This window comes from Pogona vitticeps, chromosome 10 (genome assembly GCF_051106095.1).
Source record: "Pogona vitticeps strain Pit_001003342236 chromosome 10, PviZW2.1, whole genome shotgun sequence".
Lineage (NCBI taxonomy): Eukaryota > Metazoa > Chordata > Lepidosauria > Squamata > Agamidae > Pogona > Pogona vitticeps.
In genome coordinates this window covers 6,646,622-6,670,359 of record NC_135792.1, presented here as the reverse complement: position 1 = coordinate 6,670,359, position 23,738 = coordinate 6,646,622, and the positions used below count along the sequence as shown (strand labels likewise).

General features: G+C 43.9%; 1 protein-coding gene across 1 annotated transcript in view; it reads right to left on the bottom strand.

The window, feature by feature from the left end:
- SLC6A2 (solute carrier family 6 member 2) overlaps positions 1-21,933 on the bottom strand; it is a 49,531-nt gene extending 27,598 nt beyond the window's left edge. Inside the window, exons 1-2 of the mRNA XM_072980495.2 lie at positions 21,015-21,933; positions 3,277-3,408 (exon numbers count right to left, since the gene is read on the bottom strand). Of these exons, the coding sequence (XP_072836596.1) occupies positions 3,277-3,408; positions 21,015-21,360 (478 nt within the window). The 5' untranslated portion in view covers positions 21,361-21,933. The remainder of the gene's footprint in view (positions 1-3,276; positions 3,409-21,014) is intronic.
- Between the last annotated feature and the right edge of the window lie 1,805 nt (positions 21,934-23,738).

The window sequence follows — 23,738 nt, the reverse complement described above, 5'->3', positions numbered from 1 at the left end:
GCGTGCACATCAGAGTCTGGAAAAGTTATATTTTTTTGGACTAAATCTCCCACAGTACCTCAGGCAGTATGACCCTCGGTCCTAGACATTAGGAATGGAAAGAGTACTAGTGAAATTTCACATTCTTACCAATTTTCAAGAAAAATCATTGCCCTCTTTGTTTGGAAGGAGAATCATGTTGCAATGTTTCCTCCTTATCCAAGAGGACAAGTCAAGGGAGAATTTCCGTCCCTAATTCTAGGAGGTGCTGTCTCAAAAAGTAACTTTTCCCATTTCTGGCCTGGTTACCTAACTGATACGAATGCAAAGCAACCGTTCAGAAGAACACACTCAGTGTAAATTGCCTAGCAATGTCATCGGAGCTGGTTAAGACATAAACACCACCTTTTAAGTCAGGATACAGTCCGTTATTAACTACAGCTGGGAGTCAACCAAGCTTCTAAGATTAGATCCTTTGAATGAACATTTCCAGGGTGATTGCAGGGTCCAGCGCCAGACAGGATAAGACCACGTCTTTACTGCCAACTCGCAAGTCCCAACATCGCCATGCGTATCTAATATTACCAGTGCTATGCTTTATGTTCCACTTGATGTCTGCACCTGGTTAGTCATCCAGACTAGAAATTTTTCAAATTATGGTTCCCTCCTCCCATTTATGGAAAGATCGTTCCCCTTCTCTTTTGCCAGCTTATACCAGTTAAAATGGCAATAAGCAGAGCAGCTCCAGATACGTTTGTCTGTAAGAATCTGCTTGCTTATTAGCACAGTATGATTGCTTTGGTAGATAGGGACAGTGTCTGGAGCTGTACCATTTGTGGTTTGTTTGTGAATTCGTGCCAGGTGGGTACAGTGTCTGGAGCTGTGTTCCGATCATAATGAACAGTGTGGGAAGAGGAGTTTAATTTCTGCAGCTTGGGGAAGTTAAATTTTTAGATGACGAGCCCCAGAATTCTTCAGCTAACATGACCGTAACATTTGCATGATATGCTCATGTCCTTTGTGTGTTTCAATATTATTATCTTCTGAATTATAAGAGCCTCATGGCGCAGTGGTCAAAACACTGTACTGCAGCTAAAACTGTGCTCACGACTTGGGGTTGAAATCCCAGGTAGCCGGCTCAAGGTTGACTCAGCCTTCCATCCTTCCGAGGTCAGTAAAATGAGTACCCAGCTCGCTGGGGGGGGGGGGCAATGTATAGCCTGTATAATTAAAAAATTGTAAACCGCCCGGAGAGTGCTTGTAGCGCTATGGGGTGGTATATAAGTCCAATAAATAAATAAATAAATAATAAATAAATCATGACTAGAGATGGGCATGAACCATTGTTTGGTGGTTCGTGCTAGTTCGTTTTTCATCCTAACGAGTGATTGGTGCTTCTCAGCCCTCCCTCCTCTAGAGGGAGTGCTTGGAGGAGGCAGGGCAGGGAAGCAGGGCTTTGCCTGTGAGCGGATACCCACTGGAGGAGGTAGGGCTGAGAAGCACCGGACATTTGTTTGGACAGAAAAATAAGGCAGCACGAACTCCCGCACCAGCAGTAATGATGTAACACTTAATTGTGAAGCTCTTATGGCTTCAGAATGCCATGTTTGTTATGGGCACAGGCACTGATTTCTTCTCAGGTTATCAGTTCGGGCATTAAAACGTGTTCTCCTCCTCCTCTGGAGTCCTGTCTGATGGAGTCCACCACTCCCTATTAAGAAAGTGACTGAAATTTACAGGATGGCATCATTTCTTACAGTGTCCAAACATCCTCACAGTAAGCATATTCAGACCATCACTGCAAGAATAACCGGATCAGTATAAAACGATGACACTTTACTTGCTTTAGGGTTTGGACACTGGTCAATAATTCATTCATATTATTGTGACGTATGCCGCAAAGCCATAAACAAAGAAGTTCAGTTATGCTTATTTATCAGAACTGCCTTTAAAAATGACATTAGCAATTTTTAAAAAACTGACATTTTGCATCTTATCTGTCAATAACTCTCTGATAGCCATGTTCCAGGATGACACCAAAAGGCAGAGCTGATCATCGACTCATCCACATATCATAACACTTCACTCTTCAGGGGCTATAGTTTAAGGTTCATCCTTTTTTTTCCTCCCAATAAATTTATTATACTGATATTATTATGCAATGGGTACAGTTTGCTTCATTGAAGCAAACGTTAAATCCTGTCCCAATAAAATAAGACCTGCTGAAATCAATAGAATGCATACTAGAGATGGGCACAAACTACAAAAATGGTGATTTGTGGTGGTTCGTCATTATTCACGAACCATAAACTATTTCATGATTTGTTTGATTCAGGACTTCCAGGAGCAGTAGAACAGCGTGAGTTGGAGATGCCAAACTCTTAGCTAAAGAGGACTTTTTTGGGGGGGGGATGCTTTGGGGGGGGCTATAACTCAGACATCCTGAACACAAGCTTCACCAAACTTGGAAGGAGTAGGGAAGAGAGGCAGACGAAGACTTGCTGTGAGTTTGGCAACTCTCTCTCACAGGGGGTGTATTGTGCTTCTTCTAGAAGTCCCAAATTGCACAAACCATGAAACATATGAATATAACCAATGTTGATAATAGTTCGGCATTACATTTCATTCTGGATAGGTGGGTTTTGCTGAAGCACCCCAAAATAGCCTGATTCATGGATTTTTCTTTTGCTTAATGATTTGTTTCATACCCATCTCTAATATGTATACATTGTCTGTCTGTCTGTTTGTCTGTTTGTCTGTCTGTCTGTCTGGCTCTCTCTCTCTCTCTCTCTCTCTCTCTCTCTCTCTCTCTCTCTCTCTATCTATCTGCACACACACAGATACACACACACACACACACATAGAGAGAGAGAGAGACAAAATAAAGCAGAGGTGTGCAATTTGTGACCCTCCATATACTGGAAACTCACAACCCACCACAATTGCCTACTCTCTCTCTAGGGCTGATAAGTGTTTTACTCAACATCTGGAGGGCTACATGTCACTCACCTTTGTTATAAAAGAATGTGAACCAAGAAAATTCAATGATTCTTTTTCTCCACCCAGATATCCAACCTTTTCCCCCCTGAAAGACTTTTGAATTCTGCACTGTCCATCCTTTAAGGCGAAACCATTCAACCCTATGAATGTCTGTTTCTTATGTGAAGGCGTCATGGGCCAAACAGCCGTAAAGCAACAAATTCTGGTCCAGCAAAGCCTTTCATACAAAGCATAGGGAATTTGTACAGTATTGGCAGCCACACTCCGTTTTTATGAAGGAGAAAACCCAGGATTTACCTTTAAAAAGTGGACAGATTTTCCATACGGTTGCAGCCCCTTCTCTGTTATACTGGCCCAAAGCGAGTTCCATATAGAATAAAGGCATTCCAGCAATAATGAGGAAGAGGATATAAGGGATGAGGAAAGCACCTGGGGAGGGGAAAAGAAAATATTAATTAGTAGCCCATTTTGCTTTGAGTTCTTTTGCCTTGAAGTCTTTCTCTGCCTCTTTCCTGACTTTTTTATCCCTCTCATTGGTTGATGGCAGTTGTTCACTTGCTGTTGATCAGTTCGGCTGGTGACCTATGCCTGCAGCCAAGAAAGTGACAAACACAAGCCTGTCTTTTTAAAGCAAATGCAAGTAAAGAACTTTTCATATTCTTTTTCTTCTTAAAGTGAGCTTTAAGAGCCAGTTCATGAGGAAGGGGTGGACTATCCGTGGAACTTGTAGTTATTCTCCTCTGTATTTCTACTGCAAAGCAATAAAGGAATGTTACCACAAATTCAAAATCCTGGAGGGGGGGAAAGAATTGTGCAAAACGGGGAAAAAAGTCACGACGGGATTGATTGTTGACTAAGGAGCTCCACAAATGGAGGAAGCTTCCAGTGGTTTCTTGATGGAATCAAAAGAGCTAGAATGTCCATCAGAGCTGAAAAGAGAAAACCATCAAAGGGAGAACCGAAGAAGGTGGTACAGTGGAGCCTCTCAAGAGACCTTCAGAGAAAGGTCTCAAAGACTTGTCAAGACTAGCCCACCTTATCGCCAGAACATCAAGAACAGTGGTGCAGGATCAGACGAAAAGCATTTTGCCCAAACGACCATCTACTGAATGCTGATGGAAAGCCTGCAAAAAGGTTTCATAGCACTATCCTGTTTACATTCCCCAGGAAGTAGCTTTAAGTCACATTAAGAGACCTTGGCTACTTACTGGTTTTGGACTGCTAATACTGGAACCTCTTAGCCAGCCTGGCTAGCTGTGGGCTAGCTGTGGGATTCCACAAATAATAGTTCAAAAAAAGTTGTGTTTCAAACCTCTGAGCAAGAGGGTCATTTTCCTCCCCATTATGGTTTCTGCAAAAATACTTCCAGGCTCCTTTACAACAACCCACCCAGGGCTTCAAATTCTTAAACCAAGAAGCAATAATCCTAGTTTAGGGCAACAGGCATGATTTGTGCAATTCACAGAGCTGTTTTGTGCAAAACTGGGCCTCTGCATGCAAGATAACTAACTATTCTTGCTCATCTAAGAAATTTATTGAGAACACCAGCAAATGGATTGTTATCTCCACTGGCAAAGGGGAGAATGTCCTTATTTACATGGCCTGTATGTGATAGTAAGGTGTGTGTGTGTGTGTGTGTGTGTGTGTGTGTGTGTGTGTGTCTGGAGAGTCTTGTCATTCACTTTTGATGGGTCAGGCATAACTGTATACCATGCCAACCACCCATCCCTTAATTTGCTATTTTTCAAAGCCTACAAAGCCCCAGCCTATAACTTTCCCTTCCCAACAAGCTGGACACATCCACAGAATAATGGTAATCACAAGCAAGCCAGGTCTAAAGCCGCACTTTTCCTCAGAATTATATCTCCACGCACAGACTGTATTTTTTTAGCCGATTGTCAGGTTCTCTTTGGCTACAGAGAACTTTGTTGAGTGAACAATGTGTCTTCAGATGTGGGATGCAGTGTAATGTTTTTGCCAATCTTTGTGTGTGTGTGTGGAGTTGATGGGGGGGAGGAATTATACAGCTGGATTGGAGTGATAGCTACAACGTTTGACGGAGTAAATCCATCTCTGTGATTGCAGTTTCCCTGGGAAAACAAGTGCATTCTCCCGTCAGGATGTGGCTAATTTAAATATCAAAGTGTAACTAGAGTTAATGGGGGATGTTTGAGATCAAAGAAAATAGACTCGGGCAGATTGCATGCATTCATTCGGGTAGTTTATGAACACCGGAGCACTACCAGAACACAGCAAAACACAAAACACACACACACATATTTGTAGGAGAGATAATTGGAGGACTGAGCAATAGCACCATTTATTTATGTATTTCTTTTTTCATTTACCACTGGGTTTCGTTCAAAACCCTTCCCAGTTATACCAACTTTCCAAATCCCTCACTGTGTGATTGTAGAAACACGGTGAGACCATTGTGCTTTTTTTAGCTACACCATCCCCACCCCCAAAATGCTCAGGAAAGCTAGGTATTTGGTATTTGTAGTGTTCTCTATTTATTGGGTCTATGGTTTATGTTTGTTATGCAATAATGGTTCATGCATATTCATATTGCTGAGAGAGATGCTATAAGAGGTGGAGTCAGAGAGTCAAGGGGTAGATTGGGTCAGTAAGAGAAATGTAAGAATCAGGCAGTAGAGAAAAAGTTAGAGAGAGTAGTAGAGTGTGTAGTTTGGAAATTCTGAGGTGTGATTAGTTACTGAAGATATCCATGAATCAATCTCTGTAATCAATAAACCAAAGTTTTATTTAAAAGAACTTGAAGTGTGGACCTGAATCATTCTGAAGTAATGGTGATTTAGAGATTGCCTGGTGGCAGCAGTGAAAAGAGGAGAGTGTTTGCCTTCCTGCGCTCTGAGGCTTGAAGGTCAAGCAAGGGGCACGAGGGTGGACGTCACACCAAGTCAAAAGGCCTGAAACCAGGATAGGAATTAAGCAAAGTGATGATAAATAATAATAGTCATCTTAGACCTGCAGAGCTGGAAGGGACCCTAAGGATCATCAAGTCCAGCCCCCATCAAGGAGGCTTAGGAGAGACTCAAACTCCCAACCTCTGCCTCCGCAGCCAGAAACCTAAACCACTAAGCTATCCAGCAGTTCTATTTCAAGTTAAGATACATCTTGGCCACAGGTGAACAAAATGATAGGTGGAGGTGGCATCAGTGATGAGTTTTGCCCCATCCTCCTCCTTTAGGTCTTGTTATTAGGTGCCATCAATTCACCTGTGGCGTACTGCAACCTTAGGAATGGATGACCCAAAGTCCTATCCTTAACAACCCTGCTCAGCTCTTGCAAACTCAAGGGCATGGCTTCCTTTATGGAGTCAATCCGCCTCCTCTTTGGTCGTCCTCTTTTCCTGCTGCCTTCAACTTTTTCCTACCATGGTGGACATTTCCTGTGACTTCACTTGTGATGTGCCCCTCCATCCATCCAACAGACTCAGTCCATCATTTTTTTTCCATGGAAGTACTGCAATATATATTTTCTTAACCTTTGTCTGGATTTAAAAAGAACTTCGTTGTCACTATCTTAGACCTGCAGGGTTGAAAGGGACCCTATCAAGAAGGCTCGGTGGAGAATCAAACCCCCAACCTCTAGATCTGCTGAGTTTGAATATCTTAGTTGCCATGAAGTCAAGAGAGCCTGCGTGGTGAGTTGGAACTATGGTACTCTGGTGCATGTGTTTGTGTGTCTTCTCTTTTTAACTGATTCAATAAGAACCCCTTCCTACTTTTCTAAAAGCCTACACCACTTTGATTTTCAGAGCTGAAGCCCTAAATAAACAAAAAAGCTGTGCGCCGTCTCAGAAGGACACTCCAAGAGAAGGACGGGAAAAATTAGAAAAAAAAAAAAGAATATACGAGGAGAATTGCTCCACATCATTGTTTGTACATCAGGGTGAAGAAAAGTGCTTAAAAATTTCTAAAATCAGCTCTGTGTACCTTTCAAGGGCATTAATGTGCAAGCCAATAGGAGGTAAATGGCTGATACTTCTACCAGGAGTTGGATGAAACCGAAAGACAAGCATCTTGAGATAGCACTTCAGATGTGTCTTACTGTGCCCTAATCAGCTGCATTTCTTAACTATGCAAGTGGTATGTCTTCAGTTTAGCAACTGGAGCAGAAAGGTTTACTGCTGTCTTAGAATACAACTGACAAAGCAGACTGGCAGCAGACACTGGAGACTACTGTAGTTCCAGTCACCATGTATGGGTGTGAAAGCTGGACAGTAAAGAAAGCTGCCAGGGAGAAACATTGATTCATTCAAAATGTGGTGCTGGAGGAAAGCCTTTTTTATATAACCCAGACTGCCAGAAAGATGAACAAGTAATAGGTCCCTCTCTTTTTTATGTCTTCCATCTTTTTTTCTTGTTGGAATTGTTTACTGTGGTGGTAGACCTTAGAGTTATAGCCTCTGGATATCTGGTGGCATAGTCCAATCCCAGGTAGGTGGGGCTCATCAGCCTTGGATGGCAGCCCATCTAGGAAAAGGAAAACTCTCATTTCAAACCTCCACTGCCTTGTGGCTAGATCCACCGATGGAAAAGGCTTCAGGAGTTAACCTCTAGGCAAAATCTAGAGCCAGTGTCCCGGAGGCAGTTCGTATTGTTCTATCAACTCCTGCGACATCGCTGGAACCAATTGTATTGGCTCTTGCCTTTCCATTCGACTATTCCAGCAACGTGGAGAGGGGGGATTTGCTGCTTGGGTAACAGCCTATCCTCCATATTATTTTACCCAGGCTTTGTGCTCTGGTGAGGACACTCCAGCTCAGAGCACGTTACCATAGTCTCTCGAGACTGAAGGATGCCTAAGAAGAAGTCAAGGTTCAAATCAAGCCTGAACTATCTCGGGAGGCAAAAATGATGAAACTGAGGCTGTTCTACTTTGGGCATATCACGAGGAGGCAGGATTATCTGGAGAAGACAATAATGCTGGGAAAGGTGGAAGGTAGCAGGAAAAGAAGAAGTCCCAATATGAGATGAATTGATTCCCTAAAATAAGCTGCAGGCTTCCGTCTGCAAGAGCTGAGCAGGGCTGTTGAGAACAGGACATTCTCAAGATCGCTCGTTCATGGGGTTGCCATAACTTGGGGGTAACTTGATGGCAAATAACAACAACCAAGCAGACAGGTGAATTTAGGACTCTGTTTCCCCCCCCCCCCCAACGCCCAAGCTTGCATCTCAGCAAAAGTTAACCATTGCACCCTTCAAAGATCAATATATGGAGGAGAAAGCAGCAGTTCTTCAGTTTTCTCCAGCATTTTCAAAGTTTTTGGTGCAGTTTTCATTAAGAAAAATGGCCAGGAACATTTGCACAAAAATGTACATTTTAATAACAAATATCTCTAGCAAAGCACAGAATTTAATTATGTTAAAGTAATCACACAAAAAAGTTTTTGCATAGTTCCAACTGTATTCAACTTTTTTATTTTTATTTTTCCCCTCTTTTTTGTCATCTGCAAAACTTGCAAACCATATGTACAATTTTATGGTTAAAATTCAGTTGTGCAGCTCTGCCAGGGCAATGGGAATGGCATCATCATTAGGGGCAGATTGTTGACAATTAAAGATTTTCTTTGTTCAATTCCGGCATGCACATGGCTCACACACAATGAGACAAAGTCATGAGCATCCTAAAATTGGGAAAGGAAGCTTTTCATTAGTTACAATCTTCCACTGGCAATGACATCATTCCCATTGTGCAGGCAGAACCCACTCAACAGGATTCTGACTCATGTGTGTGAAATGTATCAGTAACTTTGCAAGTATGCATTTTTGTCTGTCTGTCTGTCTGTCTGTCTGTCTGTCTGTCTGTCTGTCTGTCTGTCTGTTTGTTTGTTTATAGGCAAGGTGTGCTTTGGCTCATAATAAGTCTTGGGAGATGCAAAAGGGGTAATTTCAGTGAGACCTCTGAAATATCTAAAATTCTTTCCCTGTGTGCAGAATGACATAAATTCTGTTGCTTAGCGTAAGCAAATTTGTACATTTCAGTACATTAATGAAGAGCCCCCATCATGATTTTCAAGAGTACACAAGCACCCTCACTCGGTACCTGCATTCCTAAGAATCATGGTGGGGACTCTATTTCCCATCAAGAAATGGATGGAAAGTCAGAAATTTGCTCACATTTAGCCACAGGATTTCTGCTAGTATGACATCAGATGCACCTCTTCTTTCAACTTAAGTGATGTCTCTCAAGCATCATAGCTCGGAAGTCTCTTTCATTTGTGAAACTTTGATCTGGCAACTAGAAACCCCTTCGACACCCATCTTGATGTGCCTATGGGATAATTTCCATGGAAGTGGAATTAATTATCTCCATGTTGTGGTTCAATAAACCACCTTTGACTCTCCCCCCCCCCCACGCTCCATAAAGAGCTGTAATTCCGTACATGGTGAAAACATCCTGCAGAAATGCAAATGATACCCAGTTGCTTTGCCTTTGATCCTGCAATCCTTTTCCGAATGCGTTGACGGAGCACTTCCTATCCTTGTTATCCCAACCCATGCGACTGTTATTCGACATCAAAGCATTCATTTACGAGTCTTATCCTGAAAGGCTAAAATGTGCAAGACGAGACCCTACAAGGGAGGAAAATCATTTTCCCTCCCCCCCTTTTTTTTGCTTTACCTTTTAGAACATACTCCTAAAACCTCATAAAAGAGAATTCAAAAATCACATGGTTTCCTTCAACAAATTAAATATGCATTTTCTCCCTGTAAAGGAGAAAAAGCAGCTTTCGAGGCTGCCCATCCTGTTAAAGAAATTGTCTGCATTTTATTGTACTTTACGCACACATACACAAATACACATAGAGAGCAAAAAGAGTTATTACACCAAGCTTTCCTAGTCAGTGGTCCCCAGCCTTGGGCCTCCAGATGTTCTTGGACTATAACTCCCAGAAGCCTTCACCACCACCTCTGTTGGCCAGGATTTCTGGGAGTTGTAGTCTGAGAACATCTGGAGGCCCAAGGTTGAGGACCACTGCTTTAGATCACTGGTTCTTAACCTTGGGTTACTCAAGAGTTTTGGACTGCAACTCCCAGAAGCCTTCACCACCAACTGTGCTGGCTGGGGTTTCTGGGAGTTGCAGTTCAAAAACATCCTAGTAACAAAGGTTAAGAACCACTGCTTTAGATGACAGACCACTAACCACAACATCTGAATTTCACAGAGGTCTCTGAGAGCATCCTGACAAGATTCTGCCTTACCCTGCTGCCTTATTTTGGGTTGTCTTCTTGTGTTGTCTTCTTCTACCTGATTGGACCTGTTGTACTTATTTGTTATCATTCTGTTACCATTTATTGTTCTATTGTTGGATCCACTGACTGTTAACCACCCAGAGTAGTGTTTTCAATGGATGGGGCAGCATAAAAATGTAAGAAATAAAATGTATAAATGAATGGGGCAGTATAAAAATGTAAGAAATAAATAAAGTATGACATTCATTGGGTTTCTTTTGTTTTCCACTCATGAACTGGCATTTTAAGGGCCTGACAATCTCTAGCACAAATAGAAGTCCTTAAGAAACATATTTCGGGGGTCTCAAATTTTTTTCCAACTGTGGACGACTTTAAAGTTACATATATACTCGCTCTGTGCTGTGTGATTGCCAAGTTTTACTGCTCCACCTTGTGGTCTGATGGAAAGAAAAACGAATGCTAGAGGTTCTTTTGAAGCTCTGTGGCAGAAAATGCACAAAATGCTTGAGAAGCTGGTGAGGAGCCTCCCCCATCTGCTTGGTGCACTGCTTGTCTTTCCACTCTTTACATGCTTCACTCTATAGAAAATCTGCAAGGAAACCTTTGATCATTACCCTACCGGGCATTCTCGTTGTTGTCATTGGCACCAAGCGCTGAAAAAGACTGCGTATATATTTTGAAAAGTGCAGATGTTACAGAAGGGGACTTTTTTTGGAGTGAGGGAGTTTTCCATGCCCCAGCTTGGATTTTGTTGTTGGTTGTGTTTCCCCATCTATTTATTTTTCTAATTGCAGCTTTTTCTCTTGGCTTCATAAACGAATGGAGGAAGAAGAAAGGGTTACATCTCAGGAACAATGCATAAATGGGAATGCCTCGTCCAGCTTTGGGGTTTCCAGTTGGTTGTAACGGGAAGGCAGGCCGTGGGGCCACTTAAATGGTTTCTTGAACATGGATGCCTGAGGGTTTCCCCATTCCTCCCGATGTGACATAAACCCTAATGGGAATGCAATGTTTGAAGACCAAGAATGCTTCCTCCAGGACACAAGAGACGTTTCTGTGCAACATCCTTCTAGCTATGTTCACTGGGTTCAATGGGGCGATGACTGGTCTACCCAAGTGGCAAAAAGAGATAACATAAGCGTCCCCCTGTATCCCCAGGTGAGAGACTCCACATGCTGCCATGGATGTCTGAAACTGAAAGGTAAAAAAGGTAAAGGTTCCCCTTGACAATTTGTCCAGTCGTGTCTGACTCTCAGGGGCGCTGCTCATCTCTGATTCCAACCCGTAGAGCTAGCATTTGTCCACAGACAATCCTCTGTGGTCATGTGGCCAGCGTGACTAGACACGGAACGCCATTTACCTTCCCACCATGGTGGTACCTATTTATCTACTTGCATTTTGCATTTTGTGTGCTTTCGAACTGCTAGGTTGGCAGGAAATGGGACAAGCAACGGGGGCTCACTCCGTCACGTGGATTCGACCTTACGACTGCAGGTCTTCTGACCTTGCAGCACAGAGGCTTCTGCGGTTTAACCTGCAGCACCACCACGTCCCTTGAAAAAACCCTATTAGGGTCACTATAAATCAGTTCCAATTTGATGCTGGAGAAGTCTGGGGCAGTCCCATGAAGGACACCAGAGGCTTCTAAATATTTCACTGAAGTTCATATCTCGGAGTTCTACAGGATGAAGCCACTGCAGCTGAAGGGATATCACACTGATCTGTGAAATGGAGATACACTCAGAGTCTGAAATTCGCACAATCCTTTCTCAGCCCCCTCAGCATTCCAAACCTCAGTTCTGGGGCATGTGGAAACCAGACACAGCCTTATCCTCAAACAACCAGGATTGTCCCCTCAGTGCTGTGATTCTTGGAGCTGACCTTAGAAGTTCCACTCCTCTGACATGGCTTTTCTACAGGAAGCCATTCATGACACTGCTGACTTCAAGAGCGTTTTTATTTGCATGGGCTAAGAATAGCACTCCCCTGTGGTGCGGATGATTCTCTCCGCCTTACACTCATGTTCAGAGTGGGGAGTACAAATGAACAAACCGTTGGACAATCACGGGACAATGTTAAGCCTTTTTAATAGATGCCAAAGGAACGATTTTCTAATTTGACAGAGTACTTGCTAAAAAAAGAGAGAGAATCCTCTTTTTCACCCTCCTCCTTATTATTTGGCATACCGAAATGTGTGCTGTGCCATACGATCTCCTATTTGCAACCAGACGCACTACGATGTAGTGAGAGCTGGACATGCAACTCATCTGAAATTCAGCTCTACTTAAAGAGATGGGCACAAAGCATAGGTTTGGTGGTGTTTGGCACTTCCCAGTCCTGCCTCCTCTGATGGACACCTACACAGAGGCAGTGCACAGAGGAGGCAGGGCAGGGAAGCTGGGATGCTGCCTCTGAATGGATGCCTGTAGACAGGGCCGGGAAGTGCCAAACACCTGTTTGTCCAAAGAACGAAACAGCATGAACCAGTGGTTCATGCCCATCTCTAAGCAATCGAGTCTAGCCCAGTGCATCCACTGTTCATCCCAAAGAAGCCACGTTAGATCAAAACTCTACCAGTGTACAGAAGCTGTAGATTAATTAAGACTCTCCCCGCTCTAATCTCACTTTCTGCCAGCAATTGTGGCCGTGTCCCTTGACCAGAAGATCTGGATCTGGCATAATCTGGCTCCTTCCTTGCTTTACCCTGGTTTCCAGCAGATATCAGACACTAAAGCAGGTCTGCCACCCAACTGCTCTGTTGTAGATCTCCAAAATCAGCTGGCAGAAGAGGGTTCTGCAAGGAGAAAGGTGGTTCTGCAAGCCAAAGAGGCTCATGCCTCATCTTAACCCCCTTACAGGCATGACGTCTTTGAGCCAAGGTCACATCATTGAGCTCACCAGAGAGGCAGATTCTTTGTAAACTTGGCATGCGCTTCGGAGCATGAGAGAGTCTTTAGATGAAAGAGTCTGAAAATCTCTTAAGTGCTTGTTAGAAAGTTTTCACTTTCACTTTGTGTTAGTTCTGGGGGATACGTGACCTATAGATAAATGCTGGACTCTGAGTCCTATTATATACTGTACCTTAGTCTGAACAATGATGAAGGATGGGGGTGGGTGTTTACCAACAACTGGAGAATGGCAGGTTTCTCCTTCGCAGCTTGACAGCTATGGGTTCATGGGCCTGAAGATCATACTCCAGGCTTCTGATGAAATGAGCTACTGTAAGTGAAGGCTTCTAAGACTTCTGATTCAAATGTTTGCAAACTGGTCTTTGCTCTCTTGAATGCAACAGACTAACACAATACTCTTTGGAAACAACAACAACAACAACAACAACAACAACAAAAACAAAAACAAAAACAAAAAAGAAGCTCTGTCAAGGAGGTACAGGTGGGGAATCAAACTCCCAACTCCGCAGCCTGACACCTAAACCACCAGCTACTCAGCAGTTCTTTCATTGACAATGAGAGTCTCTCAAACATTCTGGAGAGCTACATAGAGGCAACGTTCTGTAGCTGCAACTAGCTTTTGAAGATTTCTTTGGGAAGATGCCTCCAGTGGCCCACCCTTCTTGTACTGGCCCACTTCATTCCCTTTCGGAAGACTCTGGCTGCCAAGTCAACAACATCAGGCGATGGGTTCCTGTGATGTCACAAGGAAAGACCCTGTGACATCAAGGGCCCTGTGACATCAAGGACCCTGTGACACCATAGAGGTGGGACAAGGAAAGGCTGGGAGATAAGCAAGCAGAACACACATACAAACATCCTTATGCTGACAGAGAATCCTGGCACCATGTGGGTATAGGTGAATATTTGTTTGTTTATTTATTTAAAATATGTTTGCTTCATCTTTCTCCATAAAAGGACCCAAGACAGTTTGCCTCAGTCATTAAAGAAAAGTCTGGCGGCTTGTGGAAGGACAGCAAAGATAGGGCCAGCCTGGCGTCCTGTGGGAGGGAGTTCCAGAGACTGGAAGTGGTGGAAGAGACAGCCCTCTCCTGTGTCCCCACTAAACATATCTATGAAGGTGGTGGGACTGAGAGAAGGCTTCCCCTGATGATTTTAAGATGAAGACGGATGCCCAGGCTTTATAGCCACTTTGCACACAAAAAACTAACTTTTGCGTCCTCCAGAATTGCATGCCTGAAGATATCTCTCCCTTCCTGGAAGCCCAGAGAAGCACAAAAATTCTTTGACCCTTCAGTTGACCCCCTCATCAACACTGCTCCTTCACTTTATCTTGCTCTCTTTTCAAGTGACACAACTTTCCAGAAAGTTATAAGCTTGGACGAAGCAATTCAATACAGAACAACAGCCAAAAGGAAGCAAAGAAGCAGGACTGAGGGTTACGGTCTATAAGTCATGGCATTCCTGTTGGTGTTGGAGTGGTGGCAGTTGAACAGCCAGGCCAACACTTGGTACCCTCCCTAAGCAGACAAAACCAACTCATGGCATTTACATCTTCCTTTGCAAAAGAGAGAGAGAGAGAGAGAGAGAGAGAGAGAGAGAGAGAGAGAGAGAGAGAGAGAGAGAGAGAGAGAGGCAAGTTTTGCTTTTATGTTTGTCATGTTTTTTCCCCAAAGGGGTTGAATATCATAAGAACATACAGAGATAATAGACAGGGTGTACTGAAATTATCATATGTGACCTTTGTAGTACAAGGGATAAATAAAAAAATAAATAAGTAGCAGAGAACAGAAAGCCCCAGAATATGTTTTATTTAATGATCCTTAAACTATGATTTGGGAAATAAAGCCAAAAAAAAAAAAAAAAGATGAAATTCAGAGCTTGTGCAGAACAATTAAGGTCCTAGTAGAACTCTTTCATCACAGATCTAGAAGCGTCGGCATCAAGATCAGCTAGGTTTTGTTATGCGTTGTCAAGTTACTTCCAACTTATGGTGACTCTAAAGGGTGTTTAAGGGAAATGAGATGTTTGAGACGTGTTTTACTACGACCATCACATTCCCAGTGATGGGAATTCAAACCTGGGTCTCCAGATCAATAAGCCCAACACTCTACCCACCACCCCACACTGGTGTGTTAAGCAGACGTGGTTAAGTACACAGTTCTTAAAGAGGGTCACCAGCAGGCGTAGGAGAACCAGTGGGCCAGGGAACTGGTGTCATATACTCCTTGATTTGGAAAATGAAAATTCACTGCACAACACACTGTCATTTGACCTGTCTCACAGCTTGTTGTGAGGATAAAGTACAGAGGAGGGCAGCCGTACACACACTGAGCTAAATACTCTGAGGGAAAGGCATGCATGCATGCATACCTACATACCTAGCTACATAGAGTTGACAGCTAGTTGGCAGAGTAGGGATTGCAACACCTTGGGTCTAAATCTATCCGCGAGCCCCAGCTAGAACGTGCGGTTTTTCTGTGTCATCCAGCTGCTTCCAACTTAGGCAGACTGCACGAACGAGAGACCTCCCAAAAGTCCTATCATTAGCAGCCCTTCTCAGGTTTTGAATACAGTACACCCAGTGACTGTAGAGCCCTTAAGTAAGTGGGAACATACCTTTGAGCAACTGGCTTTCACTGAGACTTGAAACAAAGTTCTGACTTTGGAGCCTTCCCCAGATATACAGCCATATCTTTCTTGAGACCTGGTTTTTCCATTACCATAATCCTGTTGAGGATTGCCTCTAACCAGGGAAGCCATGGGCAGAGATGGGCAAAATGCTGACCTCCAGATGTGGCTGGACTATAACACCCATCACTCCTCACTACTGACTATGGTGGCTAGGGATGATGGTGGTTGCAGTCTGTAGGGCTGCCTTCGGCTGTTCTCTGCTTAGAAACCTAATTTTTAACTTTAATTTTGCCGTGTTACCTCTGAATTATAATTTGCACTCTTTTTTTCATTCTGACATGTTCTTCAGCTTTAATACTTATACAACACCTCCTCCGGCACTATAGGCCCAAAGATTTCTCTCTCTTCCTGGAGGCTCAGAGAAGCAGAACCATCACCTAACCCTTCCACTGGCACCCTCATCAATACTATTCATTCACTTTCTCTCTCTCTCTTGCTCGCTTTTTAAATGACACAGAATAACTATACCTATTACTGCAAATGGGAAAATGACATTTCTATCTGTTTTTGAAGAATTTATCAGAATGCCTTCATAATTTGGATAGAAACACCCTGTGGCTGAAAAAGTTCCTTCCACTGAACTGGACAGTGAAACAGACAGGTCTTCTAATTTCTAATTACGCTATTTATCTTGAAGCCCTGCTCTTATCATATGATGGATATCACCCAAGGTTCTTGGAGGCTACGCCAGTTCACTACAAGGTCTTGGAAGTTCTGCCAATCAGTTAACGCTTTAAGTATGACTCTAGCAGTGGACTTCATGATCCAAACAAACTACAGAGGGGCTCATTACCATAGAGATGTGACAGATTTTGGCCAGTTGGTCCCTTCCTGTTGGGGCAGGCTGTCTAAGCTGAGAAGTCACTGAGACCCATGAGACTTATTGCTCCCGGTGCAAAATGAAACAAAGAATGCAATTTGAGCAAAATCCCTTTGTACAAAACTACCATCTCTCTTACGCAGAAAAACAAACAAACAAACAGACCAAGAATTGGATAATTAGTCTAAAGCATGCAAACCAACCACTCCAATAATTTTCACTCCATGCAACAGAGCAGTGGGGACAATAATTTTTCACAAGTGCTCGATTTTTTTCCCCTCTCACAAGTGTGAAAACTCTTGTTGGTAATGGGAGAAAAGAGCTTGTTGCTTTCCAGAGAAGAACTGATTTATTTTCCTTACTTTTTAACTGAAGAATAAGACAAGCGAAGGTTTACATCACTAAATTACACAAGATTAATCATCAGCTGATGAATTGGCCAGGGAAAGTATGAAAAACAAAACAGAGGGAATAGTTGGGTCCTTTACCGATAGAGAGACATGTGATGAAATCACAGGTCTTTGATGTAGCCTCAAAATAAAAAGCATTACAGAACCAATGTACAAAGTGAATTTTCCCTTAACTTGCTATCCTATGGCTGTTTATTTGGAAGAGAATCAGTGGAACGTCTTCCAGATCCTTCTGTATAGGACTGTAGGCAAATGTTCTGGTCACCCTCTTTATTGCAGAGTATGAATACTTCATGGATTGAAGCACCAAGTTGTGATTTGTGTACACGCACAGGCCACCACAGCAGCTACATCATAGATCACTGCCTTCTCTCGCCTCACTTGCCCTCAGATTTATAGTGGTTCAATAACACCTATTTAGATATTTAATGCCACATATGTGTGAGCCCATTCACACATACATCCAGATGTCTAGTGTACAGGACTTAGGCTTGCCAAGAACATGCAGCATACACACATGTGAATAAATCCAAACAAGAGCAAATGGGCCCTTTTGAATGTTGTAAATTCCAGTTACTCTGCAAACAAATGATGGTTTACAGCAATGCAATTTCGTTTTAAATCTAAGGAATCAGTGGCATGTTCGAACCCACTTTTCCAACGGTCAGTTGACATCCTGGCTGGACAATGAAATCTGGACACGCGGTTGAGTTTCAGGCGTTGTAGATCAGTTTTGTTTTATACCAACCCTTTTTTTAAAAAAACAACAACAACATGAACTTTGTAAAAGTTTACAGAAACTGAAAATGCAATTCTTCATTTCCAGAGATATTTAGGAATCTGTTTCCCATGTTATGTGGGTTCAAATCCCTCTTTTATCACCCAGGCACCATAAGATAGCTGCGCCTTCCATTCCCTGAGTCCAGACACCTTCGATTCCTATCTTTCCTCCCTCTTGTCAAGAGCTTCCCCTCTGGTGGCATGCTCTCTGTTCCTCCACTAGGGGACTGGCAGGTGCCTCATCTGGACTGTGGGTGGGGATTAGACCAAACAAACAGGACAGGGGGAGCTTGCTGTCAACACAAGGTCATAGTCCACCAAGATGCACATCACGGAACAGTTGACAACAGATGTATGAGCCAGCGGAGCCTACAGGCAACGCCCTGATAACTCTTTTTATTGACTTTGCAAGATTACAAAGTCTGTTGTGAGAATTCTGATAGGATACTAGTTGCCTAATTGTATCCAGGATTGACTGAAGAAACACTTTGACCTTATGCTGTAGCTCTAAGCGAAAGGGCAGATTGAGGGTTACCCCACCCGTTGGCTGCTGCCACTGATACAGAATGAAGCTACAACCTTTAGGCAGATGTTTCCCACAACCTTGTACCACTCAGCTAGGATTTTTCTCATAAAAGAGATAACAGTCTAGTCCTCATGGTTCTGGAGAAAAAGATGATTTAAAAACTGGCCCACTGGAATCTCCCAATGCTTGAAAAAGTTTTGGATGAGAATGACAGGAGCTGGCTCCTGTCTTCAATTTCATGAGTGTATGGGCTCTTTCATTGTTTTAATCAGCCCTTTGCCTGATATTTTACCCTCTGCTGTTTTGCCTTTGGTTCTGTCTCCTGCTCTTTTTATTACAATTCACGTGTCTCCTCTAGCATCCTCATGATTTCAATTCCATGAGTCACTTTGTTTATCTACAGGTAGAAAAAAGGGTGGCAAAAAGCAATATTTAAAGCATTCAACTTCTCAAAAACCGCTTTGAAAACACACTTTGCCTTTGTTTAAGGCTTTACATCCATGTCATGTCTGTAGGGTTTGTTTCATTTTGCTGCATTCATTTGGCTCTTTCCTCCCCTGTTTGCATATATTTACCAGCTAGTTCTAAAACTTGTGTGCAATTTATTATGGCAGGGAAAAAAATTGCCATGCAGATGTCACAGCACTCAAAGTTGTTTTTGTTTCTTTGTTGAGTGACAGACCAACACGGCCACTCCTCAGGAAACTAAATCATGTAGCCCAGGCTCCTAGTCCTCAAGATCGCCTGCAGTTTCTCTGACAAAAAAGAGTTGTTGGAAAAGTAGACCATTGGGATGTTTTACTATAAAGCGGAGTACTTGTGGCTGATCATAAAAGCGCAATGGGACCCTGTTTTAGAGGGTGGCCTGCCAGGGTGGAATCCATTTCCCAGCAATTTAAAGCAATTCCTTTTAGATTTATGCCAGATTAATCATCATCATCATGATCTTAGAATTGCAGAGCTGGAAGGGACTCAATGGATCAGGGGCTGGACTCAGGAGAGAGTCCAACCCCTGTCAAGGAGGCTCAGTGGGAAATCAAACTCCCAAGCAATACATAAACTACTGAGCTATCCAGTAGTTCTGGATATGCCTGATTAGCTGCAGTGGTATCAATAGCCATAGCTTGATATATTTTGGTAACAGCCCAGCTACCTCCAGTGGGAATTCCATCAGAGTATGTGTAACTTTGCAGTTAGAAGTAAATTCTGGTTTTTAAAAAAATACTAATTTATAAACCAACAGAGGCAGCATCAAAGGCCAAGCTACCTGCAATGAAGCCAAACACAGGCTAACTTCTCCTGCCAGGGGTAGACCATCAAATGTCCACCCAACTAAATCAAGTACTTAAATCCGGATAAGTTATTTTGGCCACTAAGAGAGAAAAATCTTACTTCTGTCTCTTCTCCTAGCCAGCATGAAAAATTCAACAATAATAATCGTGACTACAATCTGACTCTCGAGAGACCATTTGATGCTCCCTAATAGTACTGGCGGGATAGCCCAGTAAGTTAGGTCCGTGTTTGGGGAGCCAGAGTTTGGACGTTCAATTCCTGACAAAGTAGAGCCAGCTTGGGTGGCCTTGGGCAAGCTGCACAGTCCCAAGGCTGCCCCCTAGTGGAAGGAATGGTCAACCACTTCTGAATATCCTCTACCTCAGTGGTCTCCAACCTTGGGCCTCCAGATGTTCTTGGACTTCAACTCCCAGAAATCCTGGCCAGCAGAGGTCGTGGTGAAGGCTTCTGGGAGCTGTAGTCCAAGAACATCTGGACGCCCAAGGTTGGGGACCACTGCTCTACCTGGAAAACCCTGAAAAGGGTCACCACAAGGCAGATAGGCTATCTGGCTAAGATGCAGAAGACCTGGGTTCAGATCCCTGCTCAGCCATGGGAACTCATGGTTTCTCTCTCTCTCTCTCTCTCTCTCTCTCTCTCTCTCTCTCTCTCTCTCTCTCTCTCTCTCTCTCTCTCTCTGTGTGTGTGTGTGTGTGTGTGTGTGTGTGTGTGTGTGTGTGTGAATGATGAACCACTCATTGAACATCTCAAAAGGTCTACTAGAATTATTAGAGGTCAGAAGCAACTGGGAAGCACATAAGGACAAGTTTTTAATATTTCCCTCCCCCTTCCCCCACAAAGGTGGGTGTATGACTTAAACATTTAATTTGTTTTTGTTACTCTGAACTTTTTTTAAAATAATAATAATAAATAACCAAGGCTGAACCTGGCTGGATATGGTGGGATTCGAATCCATGGCACCTCAGCATTAGATTCTAAGGGTTCTTTCCCCCCTCCCATTACAAAGAACACCTCATTAGAAGAAGAAATGGATGAAGTGAAAGCTTCTAGCTTTGCCTCCTCCTCCTCTTCTTCGCAGGCGACCTTGCTTTGTTTTGTGATTGGTCCCGGGGAGGTAAACACAGCCATCCTTTACATGTCCTATTTCTCAGAGCTGACAAGTCTGCGGAAATCGCCTCTCTGAAACTTGAACTGCGATTTCAGCTACCAAGGCGAGCTTGCTTTCCTATGTCGCTTGGCCCCACATCGCCTCCAAAGAAGGGCAGAAACTTCCCAAGTCTTAGCTTTCATCATCCCTGCCCCGTGTCCCACACCGGGGAGAGGATGGAAATAAGAGCTGGAAGACAGACAGACAGAGAATGGTTCCCAAGCCTCTCTTACCTCCTCCGTTCTTGTAGCAGAGGTAGGGGAATCGCCACACGTTGGCCAGATCCACGGAAAACCCAATGACCGAGAGGAGGAAGTCGATCTTCTTGCCCCAGGTCTCCCGTTCCGGGACGGGCGAGCCGTCGGCCAGGGTGTAGATGGGGGTGCTGCCCCTCTCCAGGAGATTGGTGCTGGTGTACTGGACGCCGTTTTGCTCTTTGACCAGGATGAGCTCCACGTCTTTCTTCTCCGGGACCGTCGGAGGCAGAGGCGGCCGCTGGGGCGGCGTCTGCTGCGGATCGTCCCGTGGAGGTATCCCCGCGGAGCTGCGCTGCTCGGGCTGGCTCTGGGGCTTCATCATCCTCCCTTGGAATAGCCAAGAAGCGGGGAGGGGGAGAGAAAGAGGAGAAAGAGAGACAAAGAGAGACTCAGCGTGGGAGAAGGCGAGGGGAAGCGCCCGTGGGAGGCGAAAGAGGCAGGCGAAGGAGAAAGCGGAGCCGGCGCTCCGGGCGTGCGCCCTGGAGGAACCTTTCCAAGAGCGCAGCGCAAAAACGCGCGCCGCGGAGGAGGGAGAGGAAGAGGAGGGTGTGCAAATGATCTGGAGGGGGCGAGAGGAACTCCACGGCCCCGCCCCGATGGCAACCCCCTCCAGGAGCCCTTCGGCTTCCTCTCCTCTCTCTCTGCTCCCCAGCTTGGCCACCCAATTCCAGCCCACCGACTGGCAACCGGGTGGCCAAGCGCGGCTCGGTTTCTGCGCCTCTTTCTTCTTTTTTTTCCGCCCTCCTGGCCATGCCGGCCATCCTCCGTGTTCGTCTCCTCCACCTGCCTGGTTCCCTTCCCTCGCCCCACGCCGCTCAGGGTCCGGGCCGAGAACTCCAGCCTCCCAAAGCCCTGAGCATAAGGAAGCAGCAGGTCCGGTTCGGTGGCGCACAGGGGTTTCGGGGGAAATGTCCCGCCTGGGCTAGCCCAAACTCTGCCTCCTTCAGCCCAGGAAACCCACCCCACCTCCCCGACGCCCCTTTCCGAAATATACACTCAAAACATTTCAGGGGACAGGGAATCCTCAAAAGTTTTTGAGGAGCTGGGAAGGTACCTGAAAGTAAATTCAGATCTGTCCTTCCGCCACCTCCTGAAAGTTATTAAAGGATTCTTAACTGACTGTGGAGTTATCAACCAGGTAGCTGTGTTAGTCTGTTTCAGAAGGCAGGGGAAGAGTAAAAACAATCAGTTTTTTGAGTGCCACGGTATTTCTCTTTTATCTGTGTGTATACATATATACTTTCATTTGTATTTTTAATTCTGGGCTTTTCCCATTTATATTGCATTTCACTACCCACCGGTATCCTACTTAATAAGGCTGCACTCTATGAAATGACCTGGAGTCGACAAAAATCTATTCTAATTGCTACTTGCTAGTCTTTAAAAACCCAGAAGAGCTCCATGGGTTTTGCTAAACAGGAGCATTGCCCTCTGAAAAATATCCAGAGCATATTATTAATTTAGGAGGTCTCAGACTGCAGTCAGTTAGATATTATAACAAGGATCCTAGAAACATCAAACTTAAACAGACTTGCACGGAATCCATAAGAGCTGTTCATGCAGCTGGGGCATTATCATCCCCGTATCAAATACTTCCACCCTCCTGAGCTGGAGGACTACAATTCCATCATCTCCAACCAGCATGGGTGGCAGATGATTTGAGTTGCAATACAACCCTTGCCCCCTTATCCATGTGGGTTATGGACGGCAAGTCTCCATAATTAATTAATTATGAGCTAATTAATTAATTTGTTTTCTCACTTAATTTAGCCATTTGTTTGTACCACTGATCCATATAAACAATACCCAAATACTTTGGGTTGCTTACACAGACACTGCAATCGTAAGGACATCTTTTGCTTTCTCCATCATTAAATGCTTGAAAAGTTCAAAGGCTTCCTATCCCAGAACTACAAGTTTTGATTAGATCTTCAAAAATGAAATAAGTGACATTCTTGACCATTTACACTGGAGAAATTCAACAAATCCAGGCTTCTACTCACCCCCTAACCAAACAAGTATTAAAGGTGACACACCTCCTACAGGAACGAAAAGTGGGAATCTTATGCTGGCATCTCAGACATGGTTGGATGCAGTAGGAATCCAATCTAGACTTTTAAGATTTTAGCCTTCAGAGATGTGGACCTGAATGGTTCAACTGGTCAGTTTTTACTCCTTCTGCATTCTTTTTTCCTCTGAGTTGTACATTGCTCCCATCCTGAAGAGGATGTGAACAATATTCCCATCCGTAATACACCAATTTCCATATTTTTTTTTTGAATTTTCATAAATTGTTACTTTAAAAATGAACTGAAATACATTTGTGCTCAGATCTTAAGATTGCCAAGGGAGGCCAATAGTTCTAGACCAGCATTCCCAACTGGTAGATTTGGTGAGGACACAAGACAGGGCCTTCTTAGTGGCTGCTCCCAGGCTATGGAACTCCCTTTCAAGGAAGACTAGGCTGGTTCCATCCCTGCTATTGGCTGACAATGAAAGCCATTTCTGTTCACTTAGACCTGGGGCTACTGACTGACTGGTGAGGAAGGGCATTTTGATGGTAGATGTTCTTTTTGTTGATATCTTTAAATAGTTTCCCAAACTGTACAATATGTGTGTTCTCTTTAAGGTGATGGTCTGTTTTAGTACTGTAATTTATTGGCTAGAACCGTATTGCTAATACCCTCTTGCGCAAGTGCA